This window comes from Phalacrocorax carbo, chromosome 14 (assembly GCF_963921805.1).
Source record: "Phalacrocorax carbo chromosome 14, bPhaCar2.1, whole genome shotgun sequence".
Taxonomy (NCBI): Eukaryota; Metazoa; Chordata; class Aves; order Suliformes; family Phalacrocoracidae; genus Phalacrocorax; species Phalacrocorax carbo.
Genome location: NC_087526.1, coordinates 9668231 through 9688450, shown reverse-complemented (window position 1 = coordinate 9688450; position 20220 = coordinate 9668231). Strand labels below are relative to the sequence as shown.

The window sequence follows — 20220 nt, the reverse complement described above, 5'->3', positions numbered from 1 at the left end:
AGGAGCTGCTGCTCTGTTTCTCTCGACTCGGAAGTGATGGTATGCTTTGTAGCAATCACAAAGAGCTTTTCAGCGCATGCAGATTGGTGGTGCCATTTACAGAAATTCAAGCGTGTTTCTGCTTGTAAGGCAGAAATGAAGAAAGTCCTTCCCACAGCAGGGGGCTCTGATGGTTTCTTGTGTGGTTCTGAGAGCTTCTTGGTTGCCTTGGTGTGACCTGGGTGCCTGCAGTAGAGTCCATGACCTGACTAGGGCTCAGTCCTAACCATTCTGTATTTCAAGGAAAATGGTGTGCTGAGGAGACCCTGTGGTCTGCAGCCTTTACATGTGAAAGTGGCTCCTGGGGAAATAATTGTCACAGCTGTGAGTTGAAAGCAGATCGTCCTGGGCAGTCCTTGTTATGATGGTCTAATTTCACCTGAGGCTTCTGCTTGCTCCTCCCTTGTTGCAAGTGTTGGTCCTTGTCTCCTGCATGTCCTTTTTGACCAAGAGCTTAGCGATGACCTTGAGTTTAGCTATTAGCCTGTGGTCTGAAAGCACCTCCTGTGAATGGCTCGCATCACTTGCCCCTGTAGGTAATACAGACAGAAAGCAGTAAAAGAGCGAGAGAATCTGTACTTGGTGTAGGAGACAAGCAATGATAGTTGTTTTCATGCACAGCCCTTTGGAGCCTTCTTGTGTCCCACACAAGAAGTGGAGTGGCCTTGCTGTCCCACCCTGTGAGCAAGTAAAACCAGGATCCTGGAGGTTGTCTTTGTTCTCGATCAGTGCCTATCCCTTCTGCTCTGCCCAGCCTTGCTGTGTGTGCCGGGGAAGGTGAATGGTAGGTAAGGAAGGAGGAAGATGTGCAGAATCTTTTGGGCCCTGCTCCAGTGACCGTGTGGAGCAGATGTGACCTTTTGTATAGCATTGGCAGATTCACTGTATCTTTAGGTTTTGAGTCTCTAGTTGACACCTCGAGGCCTGTCAGTCCTGCCTCATTAGTGTGAGAGAAGCTCATTTTAGCTTCACAGAAGCCCATCTTATTGCTGTCTTCTCCCATCAGCAAGGGGCACCTCAGTACATATTGTTGGCAGATTAGAAATGGCATCTGAGTGCTCATTTGGAGGTTAGTGACTTGACAGCTTTGAAAGAGAGATAAAGTGGAAAGATGGCTACTTGGTACTGTACTGGGAGGCAGATTAGCATTTAAGGGGTGGTTGTGGTTTTTTTTAAAAAAAAGACTGTGAAAAGACACCTTAAAAATGTACTTGTCTTCTAATTCATATCTGCTTAATTTACTGGCACAAAATAATCTTGCTTCTCTGTCGAGAAGGGCTGTTATAACTGCTGCCTTCTCTCTGTAATCAAGACAGCAGTTGCCTGGATTCGGCTCCTGTGATCGCTGTGCTTGGATCAGAATACAGAACAGACACGGTCTTTGTTTCCTGCTCTGGAGATTCAAAATCCTGGCCTGTTGATGTTTTGCTGTTCAAGAATTTAGCACTGTTGAGAAGAGTAGCCAATAAGCCTGTATGCAGTGAGGAGGAGGGTAAGCAGTAGTTCAGGAATTGTCATCTTTCCGGAATGGTGTTTTTTGATATTTCAGTCGGTGGCTTCCGATCTCTTGCTAGCCAGACTCAACATTGTTTAGCTTTAGAGACCAGATTTGATCAGATTCAGGCAATTTGGCATGGATGTAGGGTCAGGAAAGTTACTCCTTGCACAAAATTGGGTATTGGCAAGAGGTTGCATGCAAGTCTTGCCCAGCCATGCCTGTGCCTATGATTTTGAGAACCTGGAGTAATTTACAGTTGTACAAATCCTAAAGCCTACCGATCTAATGCTAAAGCATCCTGTAGCGTAGCCAAAGCAGTTGACTTTATGGCATTGGTAACTAGGCATTGTTTTTTAAACTTAGCTTGTTCTTTCACTGGCAAGCTAGGTTTCCATGAGGAGAGGAAAAGTGTTTTGTTACCTGTGTTTTCCACCCTCACTTTTCGGAGGCAGTGGTAAACAGCTGCGCTTTGAAGTCAGTCAGATTTCTGTATGGTGAGCATCCATTGCACTCTCTCCAGTGAGAAGAGCACAGGGTTAATTTTCCTTCTTGTGCTAAAAGATACTTCCTGCAATGAGATGCAAGGACTTGGCTTGACAAAACAGGAAAATTTGGTAGCCTAAATCAGCTTTGGTGCTGGTGACCTTGTGTGTGTTTACCTGGAGCGTGTGCACCCCAAGGAAACACTTCTTGTTGAGCATTACAGGTACAGTGCTCTTGCTGGTGATGGCTCTAATGAGAAAATATTGCTCCGCTGGTGTGTGCCCACCTGCCAGCCAGCTGCATAATAAATCACACAAGCTGCAGCGAGCTAGCAGGGTCTGACAAGCTGCTTCCTTTATTTAAGAACAAAACCAAAAAACAAACCCCAAAATGCAAAAGGTCACACATGACATCAGTTATTTTGGCCTGTCAGTCTCCATGAAAATGGTTGTCAGGTTCAGGTGGTGGATGTGGCCGGCCTTTCTCGGGGGGGAAGTTGCTCTGAGCTTATCACCAGGCTGCTTTTGCCAGTGTTTTGAAGATGTTCTGCCTGAACAAGATGAATGGAATGGCCTCTTGCCTCCTGCCTTTGGCCTCCGTTTGGGCAGGTCTCGCTAGTGAAACGCTGATGTGCAAAGGAAGAACAAACTGTTGGCATTCCCGTGGAAGCCAGTGGTCTTCTGCTAACAGACCCTGGCTGGGGTTTGGTCCTGTCAGTATTGCTAACAAATGAAGCTGGAAGAGCAAGGCTGGGCATGGTAAAGCTGTACTTGTGCAGAATTTTTGGACCTGTTTTCTCATTCATCAGTCGATAATGAAGTTAGAAACCTGATAGGTCTTTGAGTCTGCTGGAGTCATGTTCTGCACTGCTTAACAGCACCCTCAAATGGCCAGTAAAAGAGCAGGTTTTTTGTTCCATTTTGACAAAGAACTTATAAATAATAGATATGCTGGTTTGTTCCATATTCACAACCTCTAATCACTCAATTTAGAAATGTAATTTGTATGTTTAAATTAAAATTTAATTTGCAGATGGACACACTTCACAACCAACAAAGGCAAAACCTTGTTCAAAACTGAATGACATTTTGTGAATTTAAATGAATTATTAAAAGTACTACTTTGGTGAGAAATATATGGATGTTAATGCTTTGGGCAACAAAGCGTCTTAAGAAACTGCAAATATCACCAACATTTTGCCAGTGCTAATGGGAAGTACTTTGAGAGATGGTGATCATGCCTTTTCTTTGTGTTGCTTTACAGGACATGGTGCGTCGGGGAGAGATAATAGACGATGACATGGAAGATGAATTCTATCTCCGTCGCCTGGATGCCGGTCTCTTTGTTCTACAGCTCATTTGTTACATCATGGCAGAGATCTGTAATGCCAATGTTCCCCAGGTAAAGCAATATACAAGGTTGGCAGATCATCTGTGTTTCCATCCGTGATACAAACAAGACTCTAAATCCTTGCGAATACTGCCTCATTGAATAATCTTCTCTTTAAGATGTTTTCTGGGAGGAAACCTCCTGCTTATTGCACTTGTGTCCATACAGCTTCATTGGGTTATAGCAGTTAGGAGGGCATTAGTGGGTACAGAAGCTGATCACGGTCAGTGAATTCATATGGTCTGCCATGAGCGAGGTCACAGTTTGAAATGGAAAGGCCCTATTTATACCACTGCTGAGAGGGTAGTGGAAGGGGGCATTCTCTCAGAAGATCTCACAAAGGCACAGACTACAGCAGGTGACTTTTCTTGATCTGTGCAAAATACTGCTTCTCTGTTGGTGTGAATATGTTGGGGTTTGTGAATATGCTATGTGGCTACTTGTACCTGTGCCACATGCCTTCCTGAATATTTCTGAGTAGGTGCTCTGGGACTGTGCACTAGCTAGTAAGGCTGGGTTGGGTTTTGTGGGGCTCTTCCCTAAAAGTGGGGTTGTGCATGGGTTTGTGTTGTGTTGCAGGTTACTTTCTTTTCTTTCCTATCCCCCATCAGATTCGTCAGAGAGTCCATCAGATTCTGAACATGAGAGGCAGCTCCATTAAAATTGTTCGACACATCCTAAAGGGTGAGTTGAGATATCCCTATGCATGTGTCTTATCTCTACCAGGGATGGCTTGGTCATGACTTTGTAGGATGAGCCTACATGTAATGATGAGCCTACACATGTAATTCTCCTTGACTTCATGAGCATCTTCAGGCAACAGCTGAGTAGTGTTCTGAGATCTGGGCAGGGCTGGAATCACCCTGATAAGAGGCATGCTTTACCTTGGACTTAGGACACTTGCTGTCATCTGCTGTCATGGAACAGCACATCACTTCATGCTGCCATCAGCTACAAACTGGCTGGAACTCGCTGCTGACATTAACACTAGAGTAAATATTTAAGGGAAGTGTATATGCATGCTAGAGGGAAGAATAGTGGAGTCTCATCCTTCATTAACATGGCCCTGCACTTTACCATCTGCACCATATTAGTATCCATGGTGTATTTGTCTTGTTCTTAGTGTCAGATTAATATGGATTATAGCATTAAAGTATCCTCTGTAGCTTTAAAATGTAGCTGTTGTGATTTGCAATCCCAGTTTTAAAGTACTGCTTGTTATTTTTAATGCTTATGTTGAATTAGAGCAATGCTTATTTGAGCTGTCACTCTCATCTGTAGCCTGCTGTCCTTCAGCAGAAGCAGCCAGCTGAACTGGGGGAGAAGAGGACAGGACTGAGACTCTCCCCACAGCCCAGTCCAAGCTGCGAGGCTTAGCTAGAGCAGCTGGTAATCTGCTGCCGGCAGGAGGTGCCTCCTTATTTAGCAGAAGGTTGTGCGGGACGTGTCTGCTCCAGAGGGGCTGTGTTGTTTTCAGTGAGGGGTGAGAAGTCTCTCTCTCTTTCTCTTCTGGAGAGAAAGGAAGGTTGGCAGCATCTCCAGGGGTACTGGGCTGTGCATTGTGTTGTTTTGATGTCTCAGCTTTCTTTGGGAATAACAGTGACGTTCTCCTGGCCTTTTCTGCCTGCCCCTGTCAACACTGGCCAGTGCATGCAGCTTTTTTTTGTAGATCCTGTTGTCTTTCTCCTTTCCCATACGCAGGAAAGAAGAGGATCAGAAGGATGGCTGGTGTACAAAATTAGGAGTGATTTTCTGACAGTGTGAGATTACCTGCAGCTATAGGCAATCTCTTTGGCCTTTGTTGTTTGCCAGCAAGTGCAAGTTAATGCCTGCTGATGAACAGGGGGGACTGGATAGAATGTCTTTTCTGCTTTTAATTGTGGTACTTGACAAATCCTGCCTCCAGACTGTCCATTTCCAACTTAGGGCATGGCTCACTTCTGCTTTCAGATTCCGACACTTGACCTGGGCCACAGGTGCCCGAGGGATTTGTCTGCACATCTCACTGTATTTACACACCTCACGTTCATGTCTTTGGTTTGTTGATTTACTTACGAAGCTGAACTGGAGGGAAGCTGCATTAAAATTTCATTTATTTTTGTCTTCCACAATCAGGGACTTGCATTGTAAACTTTTTCAGTGGTTTTTGTCATGTCTTGCAAGCTGCGGATTGTACAGCAGGTTCAGTACTCGGCGTGTTCTCTGCCTGAAGAGGCCACACATGGCATGTTAATAATACAGATGATGGATACAGTATTTTGGGCTCTGTATTCTGCTCTCCCCAACTCATATGCTGGCCAGTTTTAGAGACTTTTGCCATCACAGTTGTCAATGACCTTAGAAATAAATTTGTTTGTAGGCCCTTGTGAAATACTGCAGTGGGGCCCAGAAGTTTCCTGCCAGGAAGGAGCAGCACTGAGCTTATCTGCAGTCTGTGCTGATGAAATTTAAGTTTTTCAGTGGTTACACACTGATATCCAAATATGTGGTCAGTGCAGATTCACTGTCTTTTAACAGAAGTGACACCACGGACAGGTACCTGCCTCTCCACAGGAGCTGGCTTGTAGAACACAGCTTGCCCGTTGGAGTAGTGGGTTTGGTTGTAGACCCTGGAAGCATTTCTAAGGGTCGGGGGGCCAGTGGGGGATTTCCGAAATTTAATTGTTGTCTGAACTGTAGGACCCTCTAATCCCAAATGACTGAGAGGTTGGTAGCCTTGAGCCTTGTCTGAAACGTTTCCAGGCTACTTTCCAACTTGCTCTCAGGACAGATGAGGGCTGGTTTATTTTTACTTTTCGTTCAGTGTTTTGCTCTTGTTCAGTTTTTATTTTCTGTTTTTGCATACTAATTAGGTGCTTGGTTTTTAGTTTGATTTTTATGGCCTACATATTCTCCATGTTTCTCTGGCAACCTGACAGCTGATGGATCCCTTGGGGTTGCTCAGAGTTACTTATGATGCAAGCGAGGAAGCAAGACCGTTTTCTTATGGTAGGGCCTTCAAGGGGGAGGAGTGGGCAGGGGATAACTGAAGGCTCATTAAATGCATTTCTGCAGGCTGACCAGTCCTCCCACAGTTCCTTCGTTTTTCTTGAAGATCAAGCATTACTTGCAGTAGTTTATCCTTTGGAAGAGAACAACTGAATGGTGTGTGCCTTGGCTGGGAGGATGTTTTGGGATGGAGACTGATCTTAATGATAGCAAGTGGTGTCTGTATCTTGGGCAATTCTTGGTCTCCATCTCTTTCATCAGCAATAGAGTGAGGCACAGACCTCTCTAAATAGCGATACTCAGCCCTGGAAGGCATGCTGTTCCTTACCGATCCAGGGAGACCAGCCTTTGGTACCTGCTCCCTTTGCTGGGGAGCTGCTGTCAGAGGAGCCCTGCAGGAACTGAGGTGCAGAGGTCCCTCCCCAGAGAGTTGGTGATCCACACTAGTTCAGACCTACCTGTAAGTGATCACACTAACAGGTGACGCCTGGTTAGACATCTGGTTTCAGTGAAGGTAATGGGCACATCAGGGAGCCGTGAAGGTGGAATGCCTATTGAATGTTACAAACCAAACCTGTTAGCATGGGTAATCAAAAAGAAAATGTAGGTATGTTATGAGGACTGTGCTAAATTTGGCCTGTGGTCCCTCAGTATGTGCAGGGTTTATAGCTTCCAATATCCATTACAAGCTTCAATATTTCCCTATTGATTTTTACTGTTCTGTAACCATTGTATTTTGTCTAATGAAGCAGAAACCAATCTTAGGTTCTTTCCCTTTGTGTAGCTACGGCGATGTGTAAGCTCTGTTTAACTGTTGGCAGGGGGAGCTTACATTTGAAATTTTTTTTCTGTCTCACTGAAGTGGTGGGATTTTAAATAAGAAAGTAAATACATAAAACCTCAGTGGGAGATTTTTTTTGTTGTCTTTTTTTTTTTTTAAGCCTGGTTCTGGGGTTTTTATCTGGTCTCTTCAACTTAGCATTAGCAACTCTTGGTAACCCAGTAAACAGTCTGCCTTCAGAGTCCCTGAGATTTTAGTCTTACGAAGCCTAAATATTTAGAAGGAAAAATGCTGAGCTTTTGGACAAGATTAGAGGAATTTGTGGCTTGCTTTTATCTGAGTGACCTCACTGGGACAATAGAAGGGCAGTGTCATTAGTGGCACTCGGTAGTTTCCCTGCTTGAGTTGTATGTTCAAGTATTCTGGCAGTCCTTAAAGCTAAACCCAGAGCTGGGCCATGAGCCCGCTGCCTGCGGTGCAGATGCTTTGAGCGCAGAGCTCTGCCTGCAGCCGGGGCCGACCCGGGCTGCCCCAGCGCTGTGCCAGGCTCAGAGACCGTGTCTGACCCTCACGTGGGTGTCCTGAGCTGTGGAGAGGTAGCAGCAGGCAAGGAAGCGTTGCCCTTGGGCTGCAATAAACACAGGCAATTGCAGTTGCCGCATCTGTTTCGGAGGCGCTTACTCTGACAGAGCACGGAAAGGGCTCACTGGGGAGAGCGCCTGCTCCTCCACGAGCTCCCCGCGGGGGCACAGCTGTTGACAGAAAGCTCTGGTACTGCCTGAAGAGGACAGGAAAACCTATGCTAAGCGCTGGCCTCAGCTGGCGCTTTCTCCTGGGAAGGTAACTCCGTCTCTGCTGCAGTGGGATTTATCCCCTGCCAGAAGCGGGTGGCAGGTTTTGATCCCCAGACTCTGTGGGTGCAGCCCTTTGCTAAAGCGTGCAAACCACAGCAGAGCTGACGCCAGGCTGCTGGAGCCTTGCGCTTATGCGATTAGCCAATACACTGAGAGCTACAGCAAATCTGTTAGCTTGCTGCTGTCTTCATTAAGTGCGGTGGAGAGTTTCTCCTCCATCTGAGGGAAGAGTTCCCTGTGCTGGTCCCCTTTCTCCGGGACAGCAAGGAGGTCAGGTTCACTTGCAGCAAACCTCAGTGTTACCCGCCTGCTCTTGTTACAGGTACTGTAGTAGTTTATAAATATTAAAAGGATTTCTCCCAGAGGCCCTGGCAAAGAACTCTGCTTCTTGTACATGGAGAGAGAGCACGCACACAGGAGGGAAGACTTCCACATCAGCTAACTTCTCCCTGTCCTCGCTCTTTTCAGTGCTCTTATAATAAAGGCTTTGATGGAGCTCAGAAGCATGTAGGAGTGCTGAGCGTATAAATATTAAAGGAAACTTTCTACAGCAACTTACCATTCAGATGCTGAATACAAGCTGTTCTGTTTGTTTAGGAAGACGGGAAAGAATGCAAGAAGGTAGAGGCTGGAAAACACTGTCTAACCAGGCAGTCTGCTCCTGATTTACTAAGATTTGTTCAGCTCCTTGCTTTCTCAGCTCAAAACCTGCTTTTCATTTTTTATTTTTAAACCATGTTTGAATATGCAGGTTCTGGTGGGAGGGAGGAGGGAGCTGGTACAGGGATGAGAGCTGCAGAGGAAGTTTTTGGTTGCGTGGTGTTTGGCTGTGTGCGTGGCTGGGCAAGACCTTGATCAGGGTCTGGTATCCTCTGCCTGAAGATGAAGAGTTCGTTTGTAGTTGAATCTGAAGTAGCGTGTTCTCTTCTGTATGGGTTAAAAGCACTTGTAGATTGGGGAATTGGTCTCCCCTTGACAAAAATCCTCATTCAGGATGCTTGGATGACAGGTTAAATCCAGGGTTAGGAATGTTTAACAATTGTGTAAGAGCCCTTGCCTGACCTTCCCTGGTGATACTCAGTGTTAAAAGGGACCTGGAAAGCCAGTGTTGTCCAGGACTGTTTTGAATTTCTTGGGCTGAGAGAGGCCAGTGGTACGACTGCCCAGTTCAAACAGCTGCCAGTGGGCTGCTCCGTTGGGATAACAGAGGAGTTGGGAGGAACACCTGGACTGTCACCTTTCTAGATGGTTAGATGCCAGGGAATGGGTACTGCCTCTGGGTCCTAGTGTCTGCTTGGGCTTGTGCCGCTTAGTGCTGAGAGCAGGATGTTCCTGCTATGGTCTCTGTTTGCTACACAGTTTTTAATGAGGGGTCAGTAGATGTCTTATGCAAAGCTTTAACCCTGGGGATGGGGAGAAAAACCATCAATGCTCCTTGCATAAATTCCCATTCACTTGTTTGCAGTGGAGGCAGATTTAGATTCTGCTATGGTATATGCAAGAGAAGTTGTGCGTTGTTCATTAGTATCTCACTCAAAGCTCATCTGTCTGCTTTCTCCCCCATAGAGTATGCGGAGAACATCGGGGATGGGAAGAACCAGGAGTTTCGGGAGAGTGAGCAGAAGCGGATCCTGGATCTGCTGGAGAATTTCTGAGGACTTGGGCCGAATTCCATGTCTGCCCACAGGACATGGCATCTGTTTCTTCCTCCTTCTGCTGCCCACCTCCAGCCTTGATTGCACGATAAAAGTGATGTTTCTATGAAACTGCTTCTAAGTGGGATTTTGGAGATATTAAAGATAGTTTGCTTTTTTTTTTTTAATTCTGTGTTTGTTATTTAAGTAGCCTGCTGTGAGTGGGATTGTAGCCGCACACCTTGCAGTAGGGCAGCTCAAGATTTTTCCTTTTTCCACCCTCCCCCCAAGTCAAACTGCAGTGATCAGTGTGAAACAATACACCAGTATAGGCATTAAAGGGAGGGTAAAGAGGAAGCCCAGACAGCTCAGGAGATTGTTAGCAAGTTACTCCAGCCTGATACATTAATGAAAATGTACAACCCACTGTACTGACCTAAACTGGGGAGGCTGAGGCGTTGGTATGTGTCCAGTTCGACTGTTCTTTGGTGGCAGAGGGAAACTAGGAATCGGCCACATTAGCCATTCCTGCTAAATCTCCCCAAAGGCAAGGCAGAATCAAAGGCAAGTTTTGGCACGGGCCAGTTGGCTGTCACCCCTCCTGGGAGGGGTGTTGAAGTGAGCCTGCCCAGTTTATACTCAAAACTAGGAGGGAAGGTAAATACCCAATAAAATGCCCAAATTCCATTGACTTCCTTTCACAGTCGGCTTTAGGTCTTGGCTGTGCTTGTTCTGTAGAAAATCAGTATTCTGATTCTTGAACTGGGAGCCTGGCTTTTTATAGCAGCAATAAGTTCACCAATAGAAGAAGAAAAACCCCACTCCACCAGCCTTTTGCAGGTGCGCTCTGGGAGCTGCAGAAAGACCAAGTGATTTGCCTCTGACCGACTTACTGATTGCAGCGGAACAGACCGCAGCTCATTTTTCTGTTACCCTTCTGCACTTGCAGTGTAATTTCAGATGTCAGCGTGCCAAACCCTGCCGCTTCCCCGAGCAGTGACTCCCAACTGGGACAAGAAGTAGCTGAGAATATTTTTCCGCATCCTGTTTTCTTCTCCTAAAGTTAATGACTGTCATCACAAAACATCGCAGCTCCAGCAAGCTGGGCCTTGCCTAATTTAGAGAGATTTGCATGCTGGCAGCATTCATTTTTTATCTCCAAGAAAAATGCATTGTCAGGGAAGCTTAAAGGCTTCCTTCAATCATGACTGCGTAGGCACTGCTGGCCTGGGTGCTATCAAACACTGTTATTCAGGGGATCAACATGGAAGTCATGGTTTCAGCTGCCACAAAAAGCTGCAAAAAATACATTTTTGGTGCAGAACTTGTTTGAATCCCTCATTTCTTTCTTCTATTTTCAACCCACTTCCTCAAAGGTGTTTTTTCCTTATTCTTTCAGATGTGTTTAGTTTTCTACTTTGTTGAGTCTGGGAATTGTTCCCTTTCCACGCCACAGGGGATTTGTGGTCAAAGCTGGTCTCTGGTTTTCCTCCTGGAAGATGATCTGTTGTTCCCTGTTTGAAAAGCTAAGGAGAAAGGGAGGGGGTGTGAGGAAGGTTTAAGGCAGAACGGAAGGGGAACTTAATGTGAAACAGCTTTAAGTGAAAAGTAGGGGCCAAGAATCGGGGGGGAAAAAGGGCAGGGATGATCTTGAAATAGTGCGATAAACTGCTCGAGTATGAGGTAAATTGTTCTTTTTAAAAATCTAAATGTACCATCCTTAATCTGACTTTACTTGATTTGCTGCACATGTGCACATACGTGTGATCATTTCAGTGCACGGTTAGAGAGCTAGTGCAGGTGTGCGGTGCCCAGTCGCTGCACAAGGAGCTGGCTCAGGCTCCTCACGGGGAAAACCTCCAGTGGCGTCTGGTGGGAGTGAAAACCCTTCTCCCGTGTTGCTGCTTTGGCTGGACTTGCGCTTTCAGAAAGTAAATTTCTCCTCCTTTACCATTTCCATTCTGGATGCGTTAGCTGGGTTACTAAATATGGAGACTCTGGGCTGAAAATCATTCCCTGCTCTAATGGCTGACCGGCTCGCTTTCCGGGAGCGGTGCTGCTGGAGGGAGCTCAGGCTGCTCGTAATGAATGTTCCTCTTGTATAAGACAGCTTTTCTTTGATTGTTTTTTTTTTTTTGCCTTTTGTAATTTGTTAGCTCTTCAAAGCGCTTCACCAAATCCTTTAAGTCTCTGGATAGTTCACTGTGAAAGAATTGGTATTGAAGCAGTGGTGATTTAACATGGTGTGTACCCTGCGATTACGTGGGGTACTGCTGCTTCTGCTAGGATGAGAGTTGCTCTTAGAGCAGTTACTTGTTCTAGAAATGAGCCCGAGCTTTAATGACTCTCACTGGGTTGTTTCGGGGTAGTTTACTTCTGGGGTGTTTTTTTTTTTAATTTGCTCAATGTCAGTGGCTGCCAAAGCAGTTGTGCCAGTGAACGCTTGCTGTGAGTGTTCATGTCAAGGCACAGCGGGTGAAGGAACCAGAGGCTTTGTGCCACGGGATGCGGGTTGGCTGGACTCCCAGGGCAGCAGCAGGGAAAGGCCCCAGTGTTGCTCCAGGGGCCGGTGGTCAGTGCTGGCCCAGCTTGGGAGAAGGGTCATTACTTCCCCACCTGGAATGGGGACAAATGGTGAGGGGGACTGGGGCTCAGCATCGTCCTGCGAGCTGGTGTTCTCTGTGCCTGGCAGTACGGGCTGCAAAGGGGCAGCTGGGGCGCAGGACAGCTGCTACCAGAGCTGCTGCCTGCTCCCTAGTCTGGGCAGCCCTGGGAGGACCCGGTGCCCACACCGTGGCGTGAGTCAGAGGCAGCACTGGGAGAGCACAGCCACCCTCTGCCCTGCCCCTCCCAGTTCCAGTGGCTGGCAGGCCCTGCCGCGATGCTGCACTGCGCCGTGCCACGGCCACAGCCGCCGCAGGGGACGGACGGCACAGGGACCCACCACTGCGCGGCCTAACGGCAGCGGCAGCTCCTGTGCCGCTGGGACGAGCCGGCTTCAGGAGAAGGAACACCTTGGAGAAGTGTTTTCACTTTTTTCTTCCTAAGCTGAAGGAGATATTTGTGGGGATTAAAAAAAAGCCAAAATGCCTGCGCCTACCTGAGCACAACCCAACCGTTGCGTCTCTCTCTGATAGATAAGGATGCTCCAGATGTTGCTGAGGAATTAGCACAGAGCTTGTTATTGCAAGTCAGGCTTTTACAAGATGGATGATTAATTATTCTCTCCTCCTAATTTCTGAACTCATGCAGAGGGAGGAACCCCACTGCACAAAAGTCAGGATCCTCTGCCTGGCAGTCCCAGTGTACCAGAGGGACTGAAAGCAGCGCCCTGCCCTGTCTGGGATGTATGAAACCCGTTACCTCGTACAAAACCCTGGTAAAGCACAAAAAAACCCTTTAGTGTCTCCAAGGCCTGATGGGTGTTGGTGAGCTGGGGTGCTGCATTAAGGTCTGGCTCTCCAACATCTCAGTACCGCCCTGGTACGGACAGGAGAGCAGAGCTCCCCGCTCCTGCCTGCACTCCCCCTGCTCCTGGGGCCGTCCCTATCCATGGCTCAGACTCTGGGCTTGCATTGCTGCTCCTAATGCTTGTGCCTGCAAAAACCCCTGCTCCATAAGTACTTTTCAGCAGATAAGTAATGAAATTTGGTGAGGAGAGGGAGAATCACTGAAATGGGGTGGGGGACACGGGATCCTCTGCCTTGGTCCTTGGGATGGGCTGGATGCCCACCTGGGCCTGCTGTTATTAATTAATGTAATTATTCAGCTTAATGTGCTGCTGCAGGCCAGCTCATTTTTGCTGTAATGCTGAGCAGTACAGAAAAGCCTTGGAGGTACGAGGATGGGCGCCATGAGTCTTAGCAGCTGTGGAGAATGTCGTTATTGTAATTGGGGGAGGATTAAAGGGTTGAGCTAATAACAATGTATTTTCTTAATGAAGCATTTGTAGGTTGTTGACAGTGGGGTTTGTTCCCTGGTTTAACCCCTTCTGATTTTTTTTGGTCCTGGGTTAAAGTTCAGGGGCTGCAGCATCACTGTTTGCTATTGGGCGGAGTGGGGCGAGGGAGCGGCGCAGACCCCAGGCAGCACCCATTGGGCTTCAAGCTTCTGGAGGCAGCGGTGAGCGCATCTCACGAGGTGACAGGAGCCAGGTGGCTTTGTCTGGTTCATCTGTGAGCCCTCGGCACATCAAGGCACGTGCTCATTCCCCTGCCCGCCCCGAGCCGCGTGGGGCATGCAGCATCCCTGAGGGCTCAGGGGTGGTGGGACATCTCGTGTACGGGGAGATGCTAAAACCTTCCCAAGGCAGGGATGGCCAGAGCAGCGCTGTGATGGGGAGCAGGAGCACAGGCTGGAGTGCAGCTGGGAAAAGCCCCGATGTGGGTTTTGGGCAGGACACGGGGCTCGTGCACCCACTGCTGCTCTGCCCACTCAGCGGGGACAGGCAGGGCTGCCTGGGCTCTGGGCGCCGGGCTGGCTGCGGCACGGAGGCAGCGGAGCATGCAGGGAGAGAGACCAATCCTCATTGCACCTCTCGTTGGGTCATGTTTTCTTGTCTCTGATTGTAAACACATTTGACTAAAGAGGTAAATTAGAAGTTAATTAGAGGGAACATGATTGATGAGGCACTCTGCTGATGGGGAGGTAGGAAACTTGCACTCTGAAAGAAAGGAGAGGGGAGGGTGTTCTGCAGCAGGAGTGCCGCCCTTCACCCCCATGCTCCCCCACACTCCCCCTTCCCTCTGCAGCAGGGCCCTGGGATGCAGTACTGGGGGTTCTGTTTTCCCCAGGGAAGCCCAAGGCTGCCCCAGGCCGAGGCTGACTGTGGGCAGCAGCTGCTGCAGAAGGGGATGTGAGCCCATCACCTGGGCACCTGGGCTCTGTGAGGGCACCGATCGTGTTGGATACCAGGTGCATGAGGCTGCTGAGAGCTAGCAGAGGATTTGGAAAGCAGGAGAGGAGCAAGGGGTGGGGAAGATGCTGTCCTCAGTTTGCAGGCCATTGGCTGCCCCAGTGCTCTGAGCAGGCTCTCACCCCAGCAGGGTTTTTCTGGTCTTTTCCAGGACAGTCTGGGCTCTGCCAGGGCTGGGGTGAGTCCTGAGGAAGCCAGTGCAGGAAGAAGGAGGCAGACAGACGGTTACACCAGCCCTGTGGTGGGTAATGGGGTGTGAGCCCTGGTGCAGGTGGCTGATGGCACCAGGGAAGGCATCAGATCCCAGCCGCAGCAGTGCTGGTTTCCTCCCACCGGGAGCGGCAGGAGCTGGCAGCACTTCCCCGTGGCCGCAGGAGACCAGCATCGTCCTCGCTGAGTGTCTGAATCCATCGTCACCTCCGCTCCCAGCTGAGCATCTCTAAATGGGGAGAAATGAGTGCAAATCATGACTGAGGAATATCTCTTGGCATCCCAGTAGAGAGACCCAGGCTGCACTAAATACAAAGAGACACTGTCAAAATTGGGAAATAAACCTTCAGCAGCACAAATAAGTTACTTAACCTATTGATTTTTTTTTTAATATATTTTTTTCTTTTAAGACCTGGGTTTCAGGGAAGGCTTTTCTCATGTGGCAATAAATACTCTGGAGGAGGAAGGAGTGGTCTGTTTGGGTTTTTGTGGTTGGGTGGGTTTTTTTTACATTTGATTTTTTTGGTCCTTAAAACAATGGTTTGGAAAGAAGGAATTGTTGCTGAAATGACTGACACCTGTGACTGCTTCTCTCTATCAGGAACTAGGTGGTGGGTTCTGCAGAGGAAGGAGGAGTTAATGGACTGGAAATGGGCATGAATTGTTCTTTGAAGAAATAATTCATTTCAAGCAATTTTCTTCTGAATGTTATGCTTTGAATTACCTTGCCCTGCACAGGGGCTGCTCTGGGCAGAGACCTGTGATTCCCAAAGCCCTTTTGTGGTGGGTGGAGGTTCCCACCACCTACCCCATTCTGTGCTGGTACCCCTGGGGCTTCCCCAGAGCAGGAGGCTGGGGGCACGGGGCTGTGGCCATCCCCGAGCCAGGCAGGGGGACAGGGCCACTCTGTTTCCATGCTCCAGGGATGCTCTCCCTGCCCATGGGGCCCTGGTGCTCTCCCAGCTGGGTCGTGCCACGGGGAAGGGCTGTGCTGGTGTCAGCACGAGGAGCCCACATCAGCACTAGAGTCTGAACCCAGCGGCTGGTGTGCCCGGGCCAGTGTTCCCCCCACAACCAAAACCCTCTCCCAGGCCCGCCTCCCTGCTTGGTTTAATTTTTTAAGTTATTCTTTTGTTGTTATGGTGTGGTTTGGTTGTGTTCACTCACCTGAGCTCCCAGCCTACCTCCTCCCCTGGCTGTTCCTCTACATCAGGGGTTTTCAAATGGGTGCTGTCTCCATGGCTTGTTGTGCCTGGGATGATTTGTGGAGGAGAAGGTTGTAGCGTTCGATGTCGGTAGTGTTGTTTTCCTGCAGCGCACGCAGACCTTTGCAAATAATCTAATAATGCAGGAATGTCAAACTTCAGCTGTGGAAGGAAATCCTTTTATACAGGGATTGTCAAGTCTCTAAACAAGTATCAGAAATGAGCTCATATCAATGTGGAGCGTGTTTATTCTCTCCGTCAGAGAGATGAACAACCCAATCCACTCTCCCAGGCAGCTGTGGATTCAAGTGTTGGCTCGTGGACCTCAGGAGAGCTCCGTGCCCGGCCCTGCAGCTCGTGGGGCTGTGGGTTTGCAGGACTGACCGCCCTTGGGGGAGCATCGGGGGTGAGAGCAGCTGCAGGCACAGCAGGCAGGCAGTGGGGACCAGAGAGCAACCATCCCACAGTGCCCCAGAGCGGGGGATGGTGAGCCTCAGGGTGCCCCCACACGAACCCTTAAAAAGGCAAATTTCAAAATGATGCATGAGGCAACCCCCCGCACTTCAGTAGCTGTGGGGTTTTTTTATTTGGTTGGTTGAGTTTTCTGTTTGTTTTTTTTTTTTAATTTCTTCCCTGGATGCCTTAAGCTGAAGATGCAGTTGCTGGGTAGCTCTGCTATCGAAAAAAAACACAGGGTTTGGATTGCGTCAGAACGAACAGGAGCAGCACTTGGTTGCCAGCAGGAAGGACTGACCCCATCTCGGTTTGGTTCTGGGAATCCTTGGGGAGTGCTAGGCTGGGGCTGTGTCACCAGGGGCCATCCCTGTGCCCGGGCAGGTGGGTCCTCTCAGGGTGATCCTCCCAGGGCCCCGGTCAGGGCAATCCCCTAGGAGCTGCTGCTGATGTGGTTGGGACCCCCACCCCCTCCCAACCTCTTATCCAGCTATTCAGAGCTTCGCTGCAACCTCCAGCTCTGCAGGCTCACCTTTGCCACCTTCTAGATGGGCATCCCAGGGAAAACATGCATGCGAACCTCACGGGCGTGTGAGCTGTGATGGCAGTGGACACAGTGCCCCCGGGGTCTTTGTGGTGTCACCACGTGGGAACAGCCACTGCATTCCCCCACCTTGCAGATGCTCACCCTGAGCAGAACCAATGGCACATGCAAAATTAAGCAGTAGGCAGAAAACCTGGCATTAATGGAGATAAGGAACATTTCATCCTTCAGAGCGAGTCCCTGGGCACATTCGGCTGGAACAGGAGCCCTGCAAGGGAGGCACCAGCTATTTCAGAGCAATAGCGAGTGTGCAGATTAGGGACCTTGTTAGGCAGCGAGTGCCAACATCTGTCTGGTCTGGGAGCTGCCGGCTCTGCTCTCACTTCTCTGTGTGAGCAACCTTTTCTCCTATCCCTGTCAGATACACAGGGGTTCATCAGGGCTGCGTGGCTGCAACAGCAGACAGCATCTGCTCTGGGCCTTCTCACTGGTGAATTAAAATTGAGAAGGAAAATTAAACCATGCAAGTGTACCCAAGACGTGCAGATGCTTGGCTCTTCCCCTTCCCTGTCCTGGTGTGTCCATTTGTTGTCCTGCTGTGGTGGCAGAAAATCAGCTGGAAATGGGTCTTAATTCAGGCTCTACATCTGGAGGTGTTCCCATCCCTGAGAGGAATTTATGCTCTTTTTGCTTCCTCGCAGCATGATTAAAACATCTTTGATGACACACTGGAAGATCCTGGCAGGTTTCAGCCCATGAGGTGCAGTCACACAGGCTGAGCACCCGCCATCCTGGCTGGCTGGTGGGGGCCGTGCCACCCCTTGTACCAGGGCCGTGGGAGCTGGGCCTGGGGTGGGGACCGGTGCCCAGGACAGATGGTCCCTGCTGGGTGATGTCTCCAGCTCCTGCTCTGGCTGCACCTGTGGGTGGGTGCTTTGCAAAGAAGGGATGTCAGGTCTGAGAGGGCACTGTTTGTAGGCCCTGTTCAGCGTGGGTTCATTCAGGTCCCCTTGCTGGCTGGTGGCAGAGAAGGGTCCCCTGGCCACACAGCAGCCACAAGACTGGACTGCCTGAACCGCGGGGCTTGCTTGCGCTTGGCCTTTGGTGCTTTTTCCTGCTGCACTTGACCCTGTACATGAACCCCATACTTTGGTGGGTGGGTGTTTTGCCTCCACACGTGACTCTGGGCGATCTGATGCTTTTGCTTTGCTCAGGATCCAGCCCAGAGCCCCTCTCCAGAGGCAGCCGTAGTTGCTTGCCAGCTCCTGGCCGAGGGGGGCCGTGCTCCACCATTCTGGGAGGCGGGGCGGGGGGGGGAGTGGCTGGAGCCTGCTGTGGTCCATGGAAAAGGTCTCTCTGCTCTGAGCAGAGTCCGTCCCTGGGTCCTCACTGTGATGTTTGGGCACGGGGGCTGTTTCCCCTGGGAGCAGCAGCTGGTGACTCCCGAGCTCCTCCAGCATCCTCCCCCTGCTCCTTCCCAGTGCTGCGTGGTTGCCGCCGGCTCCCAGGAGCTTTCCTTCGGGAAGCTGGAGCCCTTCACTGCTGCTGCTTCTCTCTCGATGTCCCAAAGCAGGACCCTCTGAAGCCAACCAGCCACAGCTGCCAGGCGCCTGGCTCATCCAGTACTGCTGCTCCCTCCTTCCCCCAGCTTTTAACTCTAGAGGGAGTAATGAACGTGGGCAGAGATCAATGCTCTGCTCTGCTCTGGGCTTTATTCTGTCATGCAGAAAACACTGCAGCAGGTAGAACTTTTTTAAAACTATTGATTTGTAACGCAGGTACGAGACAGTGCAGCTCCCGCAGTTGTGTGCTGGGCTCTTCCCAGCCGGGCTGGGGGCCCCTGCCTCGCAGGGCGGTAATGTGAAAAATACTCCTGCTCTTTCTGCTGGAGGAACCCTGCTGAGGAAAGGGTGAAGAAACACAGTTTGCATTTTCAAGTCCCAGTTAAATAATCTATTTGTAGCAAGCATCTGTCATCTCATAGCAGAAAACACCTGAAATAATCTGATTTTTACTGTCTATCTAGAGAGCAAATATCCTTCAGATTGCTATGTAGCACACAGATAATATCATGTGAGTGAAGTCTGCATCTGTGCCTTCCCTTCAGCAATGAAGCTTCGTGTTCAGGGTGGAGATATACTGCCTTCGGGCTCCTTTTTACATTTTTCAAATTTTCAAAATAGGTGTATAAATTGTATAGGTCATGGTGTCATGGTTCTGATCTGCTGCAAGGCACAGATTTGGGGAAACACTGGTGATGTCACTGGATTTGCTTTCTAGATTTGTACAGCTACAGGAAGATCAGGATCTTGACCCTTATATAAAATGCTTTTTGTAGCAGGAGCAGGTTTGCCATTCCCAGCCTGGCAGGGTGGTTGTATGGAACAGCCTTTCTCCTGCTGTGACCAGCAACACCCTGGCCGGGCCAGGAGGGCAGCTTTGCGCCCACACCTACCCACGCTCTGTGTTTTTAATTTTGAGAGGAATGTTGTGTGGTCTGGAGTGGTGATCCCTGACACACACAGGGTATTGTGCCTTTGCTCTTCCCTTAATGTTTAAAACAGAAACAAAAACAAAAGGAGCAAACCACCCCTGGATATGCCATTTTACTCATCTGGGGGAGGCGGGTGAACACCAGCACCTGTCCCTGCTCCTGGGGCTGCAGCAGGGAGCAGGCCAAAGCTGGAGGAGCCCGAGTGCAGCTCCCTAATTACCCCATCATCATCTTTCCCTATGAATCATTTATTTTCCCTGGCAGAAGGGGTGAGGCGCATCCGTCAGCCTTGCTTCCCGTGCAGTTTTTAACGGGGAGGGGTGGGCATGGCACCCCTGGTATCGCTCCCTGCAAGTGCTCGGGCTGGGCTGTACCAGACCAGGCTGTACCGAGCTGTACTGGGCCCCGCCATACTGAGCTGGGCTGGGCTGTACTGAGCTGTACTGAGCCATAATGAGCTGGGTCAGGCAGTACCGAACCGTACCGAGCTGTACTGGGCTGGGCTGTTCCGGGCCGTACCAAAGCATACTGAGCTGTACTGGTCCGGGCTGTACGGGGCTGTACCGAGCCATACCGGGCCGCACCGGGCTGTGCTGAGCCGTACCAGGCTGGGCTGGGCCGGGCCCATCCGGGCGGGGCCGCGCGCGGCGGCGGGCGCTGTCCCGGGTGCTGAAGCCGCCCCCGCCGGGACCGGCGGCTCCCGCGGGCCGGGGCGGGCCGGGACCCCGGCGGA

General features: G+C 49.8%; 1 protein-coding gene across 1 annotated transcript in view; it reads left to right on the top strand.

The window, feature by feature from the left end:
- CTNNBL1 (catenin beta like 1) overlaps positions 1 to 9854 on the top strand; it is a 55854-nt gene extending 46000 nt beyond the window's left edge. Inside the window, exons 14-16 of the mRNA XM_064465601.1 lie at positions 3284 to 3421; positions 4021 to 4093; positions 9599 to 9854. Coding sequence (XP_064321671.1) covers positions 3284 to 3421; positions 4021 to 4093; positions 9599 to 9687 — 300 coding nt within the window. The 3' untranslated portion in view covers positions 9688 to 9854. The remainder of the gene's footprint in view (positions 1 to 3283; positions 3422 to 4020; positions 4094 to 9598) is intronic.
- The last annotated feature ends 10366 nt before the right edge of the window (positions 9855 to 20220 follow it).